The sequence below is a fragment of the Saccoglossus kowalevskii genome, chromosome 18, assembly GCF_978046115.1.
Source record: "Saccoglossus kowalevskii chromosome 18, keSacKowa6.1, whole genome shotgun sequence".
Lineage (NCBI taxonomy): Eukaryota > Metazoa > Hemichordata > Enteropneusta > Harrimaniidae > Saccoglossus > Saccoglossus kowalevskii.
Genome location: NC_140658.1, coordinates 11,102,226 through 11,116,069, shown reverse-complemented (window position 1 = coordinate 11,116,069; position 13,844 = coordinate 11,102,226). Strand labels below are relative to the sequence as shown.

Here is a 13,844-nt window from a genome sequence, read left to right as displayed (position 1 = left end):
CCCGGCATCCTTGTCTCCCTGTCGTTTCTTTGGGTTTTATCCCACTTGATTTAACTAGTCCCTTCAGTGTTAACTGAGTTATATAGTTTAATCAATAGTTGAATAACAAAATTAACTTTGAAATATAAAGAGGTATTTATTTACGATATTCATCTGAACATTTGTTTCACACAAGCCTATTTTCCCATTGAACTTATTTTAAATCAAATGGATAAGAAGTAATTCGCTTTGGTTATGTTATTGGAAATGACATTGGTTTATTTTTTCCAGTTTATAATCTGAGAAATGAAATAAACCTTTAAAGGTTTCATAATCTAACATTATCGAGGAAATTTCAATACTTAACTTTAGATTGTGGTTTAGATTGTGATTCACACAGATTGACTTAGTGTATTGTACATTGTGAATGTGGAATAGTTAATACATGAACAGGTTTCAGATCATTTTGTCTCCTGACAGAAACATTGAAATATCATTATGATAACACTATTCTTGCCCTATACCTTGTATCAGTGTAAATAAGATAATTATCACATTGTGTTATATCTTTACAGAATTTATGGACTCCATTACATTACGCTAGTTATTTTGGCAAGAACATAGAAGTCGTGAATGTTTTACTCAGAAACAATTGTAATATTGAAGCAAATTCATCGGTAATTATCTGATTTGTATTTTTTAGTACGGGTATGTTTGTGTGTAAGTTATTACAGTTTTAACCGTATGTCTGGTGATGTATTGATTTCTGTATTTAGCATTTTTATTACAAGGCTCCCATGAATGTAAATATAGGTTTTGAATGTGTTTTCTACAGAAACAATGCAAAATAGAAGTAAACATTAAATAAATACTACTCATTAAATTAGAAAGTGTGTAAAAGTATAAAATATCCCTACTGTAACATCACATGGCAACATTATACGACTTGTTCATGTATGTGTGTGTGTGTAGGTATGTGTTGTTTGTGTAAGAGAAGTTCCATAAAACGTATCACAATTTAATATGATTATTGTATCCATACCATGTGGTCGGTATAGAAACACGGACAATCAATATTTTGAAAGTTGGAAAAAAAATTATCACATGAAAACTTCTTTCAAGAATAGTGGATAAGTGATGTAGTAGGATCAGTACACTAAAGTTCAAATTTGTCCTGACTTTGGTGCCAAAATATGTGTCTACCCTTACCCTTAGTGAATGTAGCACATATACTCAGTGAGGTCAATGTCACAGTTCACTATTAATTCACGATTGAATGTGACATTTTGGGGATCTTAATGAAGGTTGACAGGTGTTTGTATTTGATTCTGCTAATGCCATTATAAAATCAGGATGTAACTTTCAGCGTTAGGAACTCAAGGAGGTTAAAATGTCAATTGTCAAATTATTCAACTGGTTGATGCAGAATCTAAACCAAACATAGATTTGAAAATGTACTGCGTTTTAACATTAATCATGTCTATAAACTTGTATTCTGAGCAATGATGTTGCTTTCTCTTACCCCTATCTCCATCATCATCTCGCCTAACTTCGCCATCATCTCGCCTGCCTTCACGTCATCTCGCCTACCTTCGCCATTATTCGCCTAACTTTGCCAGCATCTCGACTAATTCCGTCCACAACTTACCTTACTGCATCAATATTTCTCCTGACTGTCCATTCTCCTGACTGTCCTATTTGTTTTAATTAGATCAAACATATTAACACAAAGAAATAATTCTAGAATGACAATTTCCATTTTTTATTTCAAATTAACTCTGCCCTTATCTCCACCAATATTCACCTAATGTCAATTCCGCTCCTAAATCTGCATTTACACATCTCACAGATCTCCATCAGCATCTTGTCCGACTGCGTCCATGGTTCTCAAATTTGCTTGCATTTCACCTGGGACTGCCCGAATCATTTTAATCAAACATATTTACGCTCATTGTTTTTAAATGTCAACACTGAGAAAAACAGATTCTTGAATGGCGATGTCAATTTCCGATTTCAAATTAAAATTTACTATGTAGATCATAGTCATAGTGATACAACACATTCTAACTATAGTTAGTTTTAGTTTATATTGATTGCAATGTCACTCAATGTTAATGGTAAATGTTAAAACATAGAAACTTGATTAGTGTAGCCAAATTGTAGTGAAGATCCCTGCCATACATTTGTATAGTTAGTTTTAGTTTATATTGATTGTAATGTCACTCAATGTTTATGGTAAATGTTAAAACATAGAATCTTGATTAGTTTAGCCAAATTGCAGTGTAGATCCCTACCATACATTTGTATAGTTAGTTTTAGTTTATATTGATTGTAATGTCACTCAATGTTAATGGTAAATATTGAAATATAGAAACTTATTCGTTTAGCCAAATTGCAGTGTAGATCCCTGCCATACATTTGTATAGTTAGTTTTAGTTTATATTGATTGCAATGTCACTCAATGTTAATAGTAAATGTTAAAACATAGAAACTTGATTAGTTTAGCCAAATTGCAGTGTAGATCCCTGCCATACATTTGTACCTGTATTGTACCACTTTGAAATGAATATAACAAAACATTAAAATGTCATTCCACCAATTATTTTTGAAAATGTTGTATCTGTTGGGTAAAAGTCATCAACTGAGTTTGCACTTCCATTACGTGTTGGTATGAATCACATAAAATTACCGCTATACAATTATTTAAACATTACTAACACAAATCATTGTATATTATGCTGTATTACACAGGATGGGGAGACAGCTTTGTTCCTAGCAAGTGAGGCAGGAAACGCTGACATCGTCAAACTGCTCATCCAATCAGGCGCCAATCTAGGAGTCACCACAGTAAGTAAAGTATTTTGGTTTTTCACCTTTGTTCAATATTTTATTCAACCACTAATATAAATTTGCCATTTAGTCAAACTGTGTTATTATCATGATATACACATGTTCTATTGCCACAGGCTGTGCGTAGTTTAAATCATTCTAATGTCGGAAATATGTTGACCCGGTTTTATTTTTGTCAGTGGTTGAAACATGTTTTCATCAGCAACATGTTCACAGTATTCAACTACAAAACAGTGTACATTAAGCATTTGTGATTTAAACACATCACTTTAATTTCTGCTGAAACCAGACTTGAAACTTGTATCAACATGTCATGCACATATATATTATGTACAAATATTTGTTACATTAAAATAAACTGACATACGTATTTGTTTTACCAGGAAGGAAAGTCTTGTGTTGATATTGCGCTGGAAGGAAATCATGAAGAGACTGTAAAAATACTCCGTGCTGCAATAAGGGAGAAAATGGTGAGAACAATGTCATTGTTATGTAATCAATACTTCATACATATGATCAGTATCAAAATAATTTTTGTGAAAAGACGCGGAAAGAGTTTTATGAGTTTAAAATAGTGTAGGTAATACTTCGAACATTTAAATTTAAACAGTGAATTTCTAACCCAACAGGGGCTGAATTTAACCTTGGCTAGACGATCAAATAAATATTGCGATTAAATTAGATATTACATCAAATTATTAATAAATATAATACACAACATGATCAAATCAGTGACAGAACTAAGACTGTTTCTTGGTGTTATGTTTCATCATTGACCTATTTTGTTTATCATTGTTTTTTTTCTCTATAGAACTGAAGATGCACAACACATACATCGACTTGGTGTAAAATGAAGCCATCTTCGATTTATGGTGCTGAATGATTTAATGCTAATTTGTTTTCAACATCAGTTACGTCTAAATGTATTGAAATATTAGCATAAATATTTCAACAACAATGACAGGTCTCATGCCACTAATCAACCAATTGCTGTTCGTAGAAAATTACTCGTCTAATGATATTCCATTATATATAAGATCAACAAGGACTTTATTAAACCTTCTTATTTCTCTTAAGGACTCATGCCACTAATCAATCAATGGCTGCTCGTAGCCCCTCAATTTAAATGCCTTGCAAGAATCAATGACATTTTTTAAATATTTTTTTCTGTTTGAGGGCGTGATCACCTGGGTCAAAGGTGAGACCAGCATGTGGTCTTTTGTTTACTACTTAGCGACTTTTATTCTGTATGTATTTGGATGTTCTAATCATGGTGTATTTCCAATGATTTCTTTAGGTGCAATCCAACTACAGTAGGTGTCTCTTGTTTACCTGAGAATTGCAAGAGTTTGAGCTGGCCAACATGTTAGTTTCGTTGAAGTGGCTGATTACTGGCATGTTGATTTCCCATTTTTGGAGCCATTTTTTCATCATTTTCATATAGCAATCTCGTGGTATGAGCCCTGACAACTTGTATATTTAGTAGATTTCAATTTTCCAATAACAGATATTATTCATTAACACTTTATTACATGTATATTGTTTGCAATTTTGTTTTTGCAAAATACTCAGTTTTGAATAAAAAACAAATATTATCAAATTATGAGGTGATGATTTTTGCAGTTAGAATTTATTTTGAATATGAATGCATAAATGAATACATTTATCTGCTTAGTTACCTATTCCCATCATTCACTGTATGTCATACTCTAATACACATTTAACAATATATGTGTATAATGATAACAAGTTTTAATTATTTTAATTATTTAGAAAAGTTCATTCCAGTGATGTATTTTACCAGTGAAATATTCTAATAATGTACTTTATTTTATTCTAATGAAATGTATTACATTCCAGCTTTAATTGATGTACATGTATTGTTCATGTATGATTGTAGTTTTTATATGAAATGAATAATAGGACATAATAGTAAACTAATTCTCATAATTTCATTTTGGACGTTGCATTAAACACATTTTGACACTATTATTTCTCACAAGTCAACAATTTCAGTTACAAAATACTAAATGGGAAAACAATCCTATTTATCATAATTTGAAGTGTGTAGCAATCAGTGTATAACCAGATATTCTACTGTGCATTGTAGCAATTACCCTGACCATTTGTCTGTTATCGCTATTGCCAACACGATATCTCGTGTGGGTGATAGTGATAACACTGAGATGAATGGTCTGGAGTACATAACAATTAGTCAAATACAAAAATGTACCGAAATTGATGAAAACAAGTTTATTTGTAGAAATGATCATATATTCACATTGTGTGTTCATTTTATCATGGTTTCAATTGCTGTAAATTATTCTGTAATAAATATTATATAGAGATAGAAAATTGTTGTAGTATTGATAGTGTAGTTTATATGATATAAAACAAATTCAAAACGTATTTCAAGTTATGTCTGTGTGTGTGTGCTTTAAGCTATTATGGTGTAATAAAGGTGGTTGTTATTGGAGTCAAGTGTGTTTATTTTTTCTCTCTGTGTAAAATTACTTTATTTGTGCAGTTTAAATTTTTTCTTTAGCTTTGTGTCCACCATAATTTGGCAATCAGTTGACTTTTTCTGCCCTAGATTTTGTTTACTCTAATGTCAAATTTGACTTGTCCTTTACCCCTCCCCCTCACGATGCATTGGAAACCTGAGCAGTAACAGACGTTTTAACAGTTTGAATTTGATCGGCTTGAGCTGCCATGAAAGGGTGTAAACGTGAGGTGGGATGGTCACCCTCCCACAATGCATTGCACATATGTGCAGTACTGTACATGCTCACCAGTGTGAAATTTGAATTCAGTGGATGCTGGCGTAAAAAATCAGAAACATGATAAAATGAGACACATGAGAATCCTCCAAGTCTTATGCCACCTATTTGCCTATCAGCGTTCAAATCGTTTGATAAGCATTTTATTTGAAACGCGATGTATGAGGGTGTAATTCAATTACGTCAGCTATTAGTCTTTTGTGTACCGGTCGTTTTGTTTATTGCCAAATATCTGTGAGCTGTGGATCTGGGTAACTCTTGATTAAACACTTCAAGACAAGCGGCTTTTCGAAGAATATTGAAGGATGTTTACATCCATTTTGTAGGAGTTTGAGCTGGCCAACATGTGTTTTTGTCTGGCCAGAATTCTGTTACATCCATTTGATTTCACTAGTTAAAACAATATTTTGATCTTTGTAACTTTTTGACTTCCGTGTGCAAAGCACAAAATGGAAGTCTGTGCAGTTACCCTATCTGTATGTGTGTGTCTGTCCATTCCACTAATATCTTGAAAACCATACTCTGGTTTTTAATGAAACTTGGTGCATAGATGCTCTGGGCTAATGCGCAGATTTGATTAGGTTTTGGTTGAAAACCATGCATATTAATTACCTAATTTGCATGATAATTAGCTAATTTTTAGCTGTTTCATGACTTTTTCACAGATATCTAAAGAGCCATTCATTGGATTTTGATGAAACTTGTTACATAGATGCTCCAGACTAATGCTCAGGTATCTTGGGTACTAATCATCACATTTGAATGAAACTTAAATAAATACATAGGACAATGCACAGACAAATACGTGAAATATTAATTACCTAATTTGCATAATTAATCAATTTTCTGCTTTTGATATTTAATGTACTACATGTATTACTTCATTACTTTTCAATGAAACTTGGTACATAGATGTTCTAGAACAATTCAGAGACTTGATTAATTTTGGGTAATAATGTGTGCATAGTAATCAACTAATTTGCATAATTAGTTAATTTTTGGCTTTTACACTGATATCGTAGGTACTAATTATCCCATTTCAATGAATCTTGGTACATAGATGTCCTAGGACAATGCACAGACCTGATTAGTTTTGGGTTAAAATCAGTGCATTATATTAATTACCTAATTTGCATAATCAGCTAATTTTCTGCTTTTACACTGATATCACATGTACTAATTAATTCCATTTCATTGAAACTTGATACATTGATGCTCTAGAACAATGCACATCCCTGCTCAGCTTTTGGTTAAAATCAGATCATATTAATTACCAAATTTGCATAATAATTCATAATTTTAGGTGCCCTGAAACAATATGCAGACCTAAATCAATGCATAATAATTGCTTAATTTGTATATAATTCATTTGGGTCATTGCAATAACCCAGAGACATGATTAGTTTAATGTTGATAAACATGCATATTGATTATCTATTATTAGTCCATTTCTGATATCTAAAAAATCAGATTTTAAATTGAATTCATCACAGAGGTGCTCTGGAATTAGACTAAAAACCATGGATGAAAAATTCAAATGTATTTTTTGTATGTATTATAATAAATTTTGATAATGTGAATCACATTGTTTTCAATTTGTGCATCTCAAATTGCAGAGCTTGCTAAGCTTCTCATTTGAAAGGCAAATCTTAAATTTTGAATTAATTTCATTGTGTCTCCAATACTCTCAGCGCACAGGAGTTCTTTCTAAACTTTCTTTGATTTTTTGCGAAATTCACCAAAACGCTAACAATATCGTCTATGGAATTTTAATTAGTGGTATGAGCCCCACAATTCATTGTACATATGTGACGTACATTCTCAGTAGTGTAAAAATTTGACAATTTTGGAACTTCAACCACTCGCGTTCTGGGGCTGTGCACTACGCTTGCCACAAATAACACCATACTCACAAATATGCGTCAATGACTACTGAAAACCTAAATTAGACTCTAATTTATAGGTCAGGAAAGATTGACAAATGACGCCTAAATTAGAGATTTCACTGAAAATGAATTAACCAGTCCGACATAAGCGGGTACGAAATTTGTACTAATGTTTGTTAATTTCAATTTATTAAAAACATTTAAAACATCTCAGTTACATAATAAAGTAAACCTGCACTCACTAACAAATATCAATACAGTATATATACAATATTTACAAAAAAAAAACAATTATAAAATACAGAATCAGACGATATTACGTCACAGTGCTACATTTTACTTGGCAGTCATAGCCGCGTGAGGGCGTTTTCTAAAACAATGGTGGTGTACGTAGCTATTGGGAAGCATGTAATAAAACCTATAGAATTCAACACACACAATTTTTGAACAACAACAAATTCATTTTAACAGCACATACATATAATATTGGGCATTGTGTATGTACAACGTTGAGCAAAATAATGTCAATCCTTTTGAGAAAATGACACATCTAGTGTTTGCATTATGTTGAACTTCCACGTCTAACTTTTGTACACTCGCCAAGATACGCTCAAAACACCGTGACGGGTGTTCGTGATATTGCTACGTTGTTGTAATTCGTTTATAAATAAAGACATCACAGTATTACTTGTAGTTTCTGCATTATTACGAGTACCTGTGATATCAGTATTTCAGAGAATACCGTGACTTCCAACAGCAGATAATTTCAATAAGGTAATTGTAATTTGTACGAGATATACGGTGGGTCACAGCGCCCTCTATTATTGTAGATGGGCTGTCATTTGCCGCCAGGGAGTACATTGTGCTTGTAACGTACGAGCTATTAGTAAATACTGTATAATGAAAATATATAATTTAAGTGTGTATATATATATATATAATTGCAAAGGTTCAATCGATAAGATATAAAACATGTGTGTGTCCGCCGTCGATGCATCAACACTCAATGATAGTCAAAGTTTCCTGGTGACAGACACTATACTACCAGCTGAATTTGTATTTTCATTGCTCAGAGCATATTATATACGACAATCTAAAACTACACCCGACGTGAAGTGTATCGCAAAGAACACGTTCAAACTTAAGAACTTCACTGTCCATGTGCAATGACTTCAAACGTAAGGTTTTGCGTACGGAAGATATTTCGCATGACACAGGCACCCGTACGGTACGATCACATTGACCATTGCACCCAAGATTTGTTAATTGTAGAACGCTACTGATTTTGGCGGTAGCCTGGTGATAATTTTACAGCATAGTAATTTTAAATGAATACAAATGTTCACCCGATACACAGGCGGGTAAGTTACAACCCCAGCAGCTAGCTTTTACATTTCTTCAGTTGAAGCCGAACTTTCCCGAATTAACCCGAATAGCCGCCTGGGTCGACATGACCATTGCTACTGTGTGTCACCCTGATCTTAGTTAACATGTGTACACCGTGAATAATTACAATGTAGACATTTACAACATGATTGATAACCGAAAGAATGTACATTTCAAATATTCCAACGTTTGAATACTAGAACATTACCGTGCCATAACAGCTTGTAAAAACGTTAACAAAAAACGACACTGTAAGTGTTAATTTTACACCGTGATAAACAAGAGTTGGAATTACTAGATAATTTAAATTGCTCTGACCGTGGAATGCTAGAATTAAACAAAGACAAAGTCAAGCCGTAACACATATATAACAGTATGTGTTGACATGTTATTTTGTGATTTTTGAGGAAATAACTCCACACCTCTCTACAATACGGTGGAAACACCGTGGGTAGTTTCTCATTATTGCAATAAATTACGAGCTGCAACACAGCCGTTGATTGACCACTCATGCGTCTGTTCTGGAGAACGCTTCAGGTTTCAATTTATTGTCCATTGAGTTTTGAATAATTTTAATTAAACGTCCACTAAATATTTTCAGGATTTCAGCCTTTATGACTCATCAATTAGAATTTCTTAAAATTTGTTACTGCTTTACTAGTACCATAGGTTTCATGTTCCCTCAAACAATCAATGATATTGGTGTCATTTGACAAATGACCCTCTGAAACCACGGGATCACTTGACAAATGAACCTCTGAAACCACGAGATCACTTGACAAATGACCCTCTGAAATCTCGGGGTCACTTGACAAATGCCCCTCTGAAACCACAGGGTCACTTGACAAATGATATGTCAAGTTGATATGAACATGCCAAATGCAATTGCACCCATAACTCAGTGCGATATATAAAGCAACGATTTGTGCAGAGTTCACCATTACCTAAGAATCCTGAAATAGTTCTAAATGTGTTCAATATAGGTAACATTTCAATGTAAATCAGACAACTTTGCATGAGTTTTTAACAACTTTATAAGGACTTTGTTTATCATTTTACTTTTTGGTAGTGCAACAATATGCTTATATAAATGGCTTTATTTTAGAATTTTACAGTTTTTTTTTTCAAATGTAACTGCGGGGTTCCTTACGAAATGACTTACAAGCAAATACACACATTATCTTTTTTTTTACATTTTACGGCCGGCTCATATAACAGTCTACTAATATAGGAGGCTTCAAATGGATTTTATTCATGTTTCATACTATATAACTATAACTATATTCTAATCAAATCTGCCAACTTTGCAATCGCTTTGCAAAACTTTGCACGCCGTTTTTAACAGCTTAGAGTAATTAAACGCAAACTGAAAAAACTGTTTTTGCATTGAAAATACGAGCATATTTTAAAACTTTCCATAAACATGAAAATTTTCAATAATTATTACGAATTTCCAAAAAAAAAAGTTCGTCATCAAAGTAGGAAATATTACACAAAAATTGATTTATTGGCTTTTACTTTTGTGATCGATTGATCAGCTGATCACTCAGCTATGATAGTCATTCTATATTTATATTTAATATGTATTGTATGTGACTGTGTTGACGAATATTTTGTGTAAAATTTCGAAAATGGCCTTTAATGTTGAGAAAAATACAATAATTTGCGTGTAACGTCAATATGATATTGTTGACTGTTCTCTGCAATGGTGGCATCAGTCTGTTTAAAAGAATTTGCCAAGTTGTGGAAAGCGATTTAAAAGTTGGTAAATTTGACCTAAGGGATTGTCCTACAAAACCTTGCAGTTAAAAGTCAAAAAAATAATAAAAAGTCGAGAGAAAGTCCCATATGAATTACCCGGCTGTTGTCATCTCAGCTCAACATAAAACACAATAAATTTCGTGCAAATTTGTGAAAAGCGATTGAAAAGTTCTTAGATTTGATTGGAATTTCCACATAAATGGTATCGTATCGAACCCCGCAATTAAAAATTTGGAAATATGTTCAAAAGTCGAATGAAAAACCAATATTTACGAGCGGTTTTATTATGTTAAGAAATAGCGTTCAAAGCTGTTGTCATCTTAGCCTAACATATAAGGTAATAAATTGCGTGCAAATTTGTGAAAAGCGATTGAAAAGTTGGAAGATTTGATTGGAAGTTCTACATAAATGGTATCGTATCGAACCCCGCAGTTAAAAGTTTGGAAAAATGTCCAAAATCTAATGAAAAACCAATATTAACAAATGGTCATACGAACCGAACGAATAATGTTAAGAAATATCGTTGTGGAAAGCGATCGCAAAGCTGCTAAATTTGTTTTTGTAAGTTTACCTAAATGACTGTCTTTTCAAACTCCGTGGTGGAAAGTTCGAAAAAGCGATGAAAAGCCTGGTAAACGACCCACGAATAGTCGAATTGTCGTCCGATGCAAATAGAGGTCATAGATCAAATCCGAAACATACAAACGCCATCAATATTAGCTTAAATACTTTGTGAATGATGATTAGTTCTTGTGTTATCAGTAGAAAATCCGAAAATTGACTAATCATATTATGCAGATTAGTTAATTAATATGCATTGATTTTAACCGAAACCTAATCAAATCTTTGGATTAGCCCAGAGCATCTATGCATGAAGTTTCATCACAAACCGAAATATGGTTCTTGAGATGTCACTAGAACGGTAGAGACACACAGACACACAGACGCACTAACCGCAAAGAATCCCATTGTGTACTTCACAAAAGGAAATCAAAAATACCAATAGACCAGAAAAAGTGAATCTATTACTGGGAGTATTTGGTTATTTTTTTTCTTCTATTTTTAATTTAATTAAAAAAAAATACTTTTGAAATATGTCATTGCTTTCTGGTTCTGGAGAAAATTCCACAACAATAACAATTCTGTATTCTGAGATGAGCGTAATTTGACATTTTTTGGTTGTGATATTAAATTTTTTATCAATTTTGATTGGCTGAATAAATGAATCATCAAATTTACAGTATATACTAGAATGCCAATGTTTAAGGGTTGAATATTAGAAATCATGGGGGAGGGCTGAAAATTTGATGGAATCAAATTTCAAGCTGGACACCGAGGAAAAAATATTTTTGTAATTTCTGTTAAAAGTGATACTTTCGATTTCTTGTTGAAAAGTGCAAGTCCGATTGCTTTGATATTACACATAGTTACTACAGATGGGCCTCTTTCATTTCATATGAAATCATTCTAATTTTCTAATGATATCTTCAATTCTCTTATTGAATTGTGCATTGCTAACAGCGGAGCTGTTTAGCTTTGTGTTGACCAGATTTTGACAATCTTTTGACTTCTGATTTGATTTTTACTCAAATGTCATCTCATACAATGTGAACTTTTCTCCCATATTGCATACTGTACATGTGCAGTAACATGCTCAGTAGTGTGAAATTTGTGTTCAGGTTCAAATTCTTTAAAGTTTATAGGTCTGAAATTCGTAAATAGAGTTAATCTAATAAATAACTGCACTGTACCCATTTACAACGCAATTAATATCCATGATAACTGAATGTGTGTACATTTCAATTATACCTACGTCGAAATGAACACTACTACATGTGTTAAACCATAACATCATATAAAATAGCGTGGAATCCAGCCATTCGAAGTGCCCTTCCCAGTGAACTCAAGAATGGCACGGTGAATTTAATATGTAGACGGCACAGAATTCTGTGTCATCGCTAATCGGGTGTTTCCACAACTTCAGTACATTACTATGGGAGCCCGCACAGATATACGTAAGACCGGCCCTCAGCCCTCCAGACAGATTCACTAGTCTATTATTCATGGATTTTCAAAGTATAATAGCGATAATAAGCTGCATCTCGTCCATATGTGAAACCGTACACTCACTAAGTGGTGAGATTTATACCGATATGTATATATATGAGTTGAATTTACTCGAGTATTTAATTTATTCCAACCACGGAATTCTCAATCAGAGCTCAATTGCCACATCTCACCTAACTATGTTAACATCTCATCTAACTCTGCCAGCATCTCACCTAGCTCTGTCAATATCTCACCTAACTCTGTCAACATCTCACCTAGCTCTGTCAACATATCACCTAACTCTGTCAACATCTTACCTAGCTCTGTCAACATATCACCTAACTCTGTCAACATCTCATCTAACTCTGCCAGCATCTCACCTAACTCTGTTAACATCTTACCTAGCTCTGTCAACATATCACCTAACTATGTTAACATCTCATCTAACTCTGCCAGCATCTTACCTAACCCTGTCAACATCTCATCTAACTCCGCCAGCATCTCAGCTAACTCTGTCAACATCTTACCTAGCTCTGTCAACATATCACCTAACTCTGTCAACATCTTACCTAGCTCTGTCAACATCTCACCTAACTCTGTCAACATCTCATCTAACTCTGCCAGCATCTCACCTAACTCTGTTAACATCTTACCTAGCTCTGTCAACATCTCACCTAACTCTGTCAACATCTCATCTAACTCTGTCAACATCTTACCTAGCTCTGTCAACATCTCACCTAACTCTGTCAACATCTTATCTAACTTTGCCAGCATCTCACCTAACTCTGTCAACATCTCACCTAGATCTGTCAACATATCACCTAACTATGTCGACATCTTCCCTAACTCTGTCAACATCGCACCTAACTTTGTCAACATCTCATCTAACTCTGCCAGCATCTCGCATAACTGCTCACATTTAATCCAACTATGACCTCATCCCATATCGCTGCCCACACCTCATCTGACTTTACGCAGATCTTCTAATATATCTGCGAAGAGAATGTAATCACTAACTAAGACAAAGTTAATTGCATAAAACGTATATCACAAACACCAATACAGTAAGAGTTGAAATTAATGATGAATGAGTTGGAACTATTTTACTGCTGAGCGCATTCAAAGCGCGATTCTACCCATGAGCCTTTGCGTT

General features: G+C 33.6%; 1 protein-coding gene across 1 annotated transcript in view; it reads left to right on the top strand.

Moving 5' to 3' along the window:
* LOC102809148 (uncharacterized) overlaps nt 1-5,305 on the top strand; it is a 230,846-nt gene extending 225,541 nt beyond the window's left edge. Inside the window, exons 17-20 of the mRNA XM_085492918.1 lie at nt 555-656; nt 2,731-2,826; nt 3,213-3,299; nt 3,641-5,305. Coding sequence (XP_085349044.1) covers nt 555-656; nt 2,731-2,826; nt 3,213-3,299; nt 3,641-3,646 — 291 coding nt within the window. The 3' untranslated portion in view covers nt 3,647-5,305. The remainder of the gene's footprint in view (nt 1-554; nt 657-2,730; nt 2,827-3,212; nt 3,300-3,640) is intronic.
* Nucleotides 5,306-13,844: the final 8,539 nt, after the last annotated feature.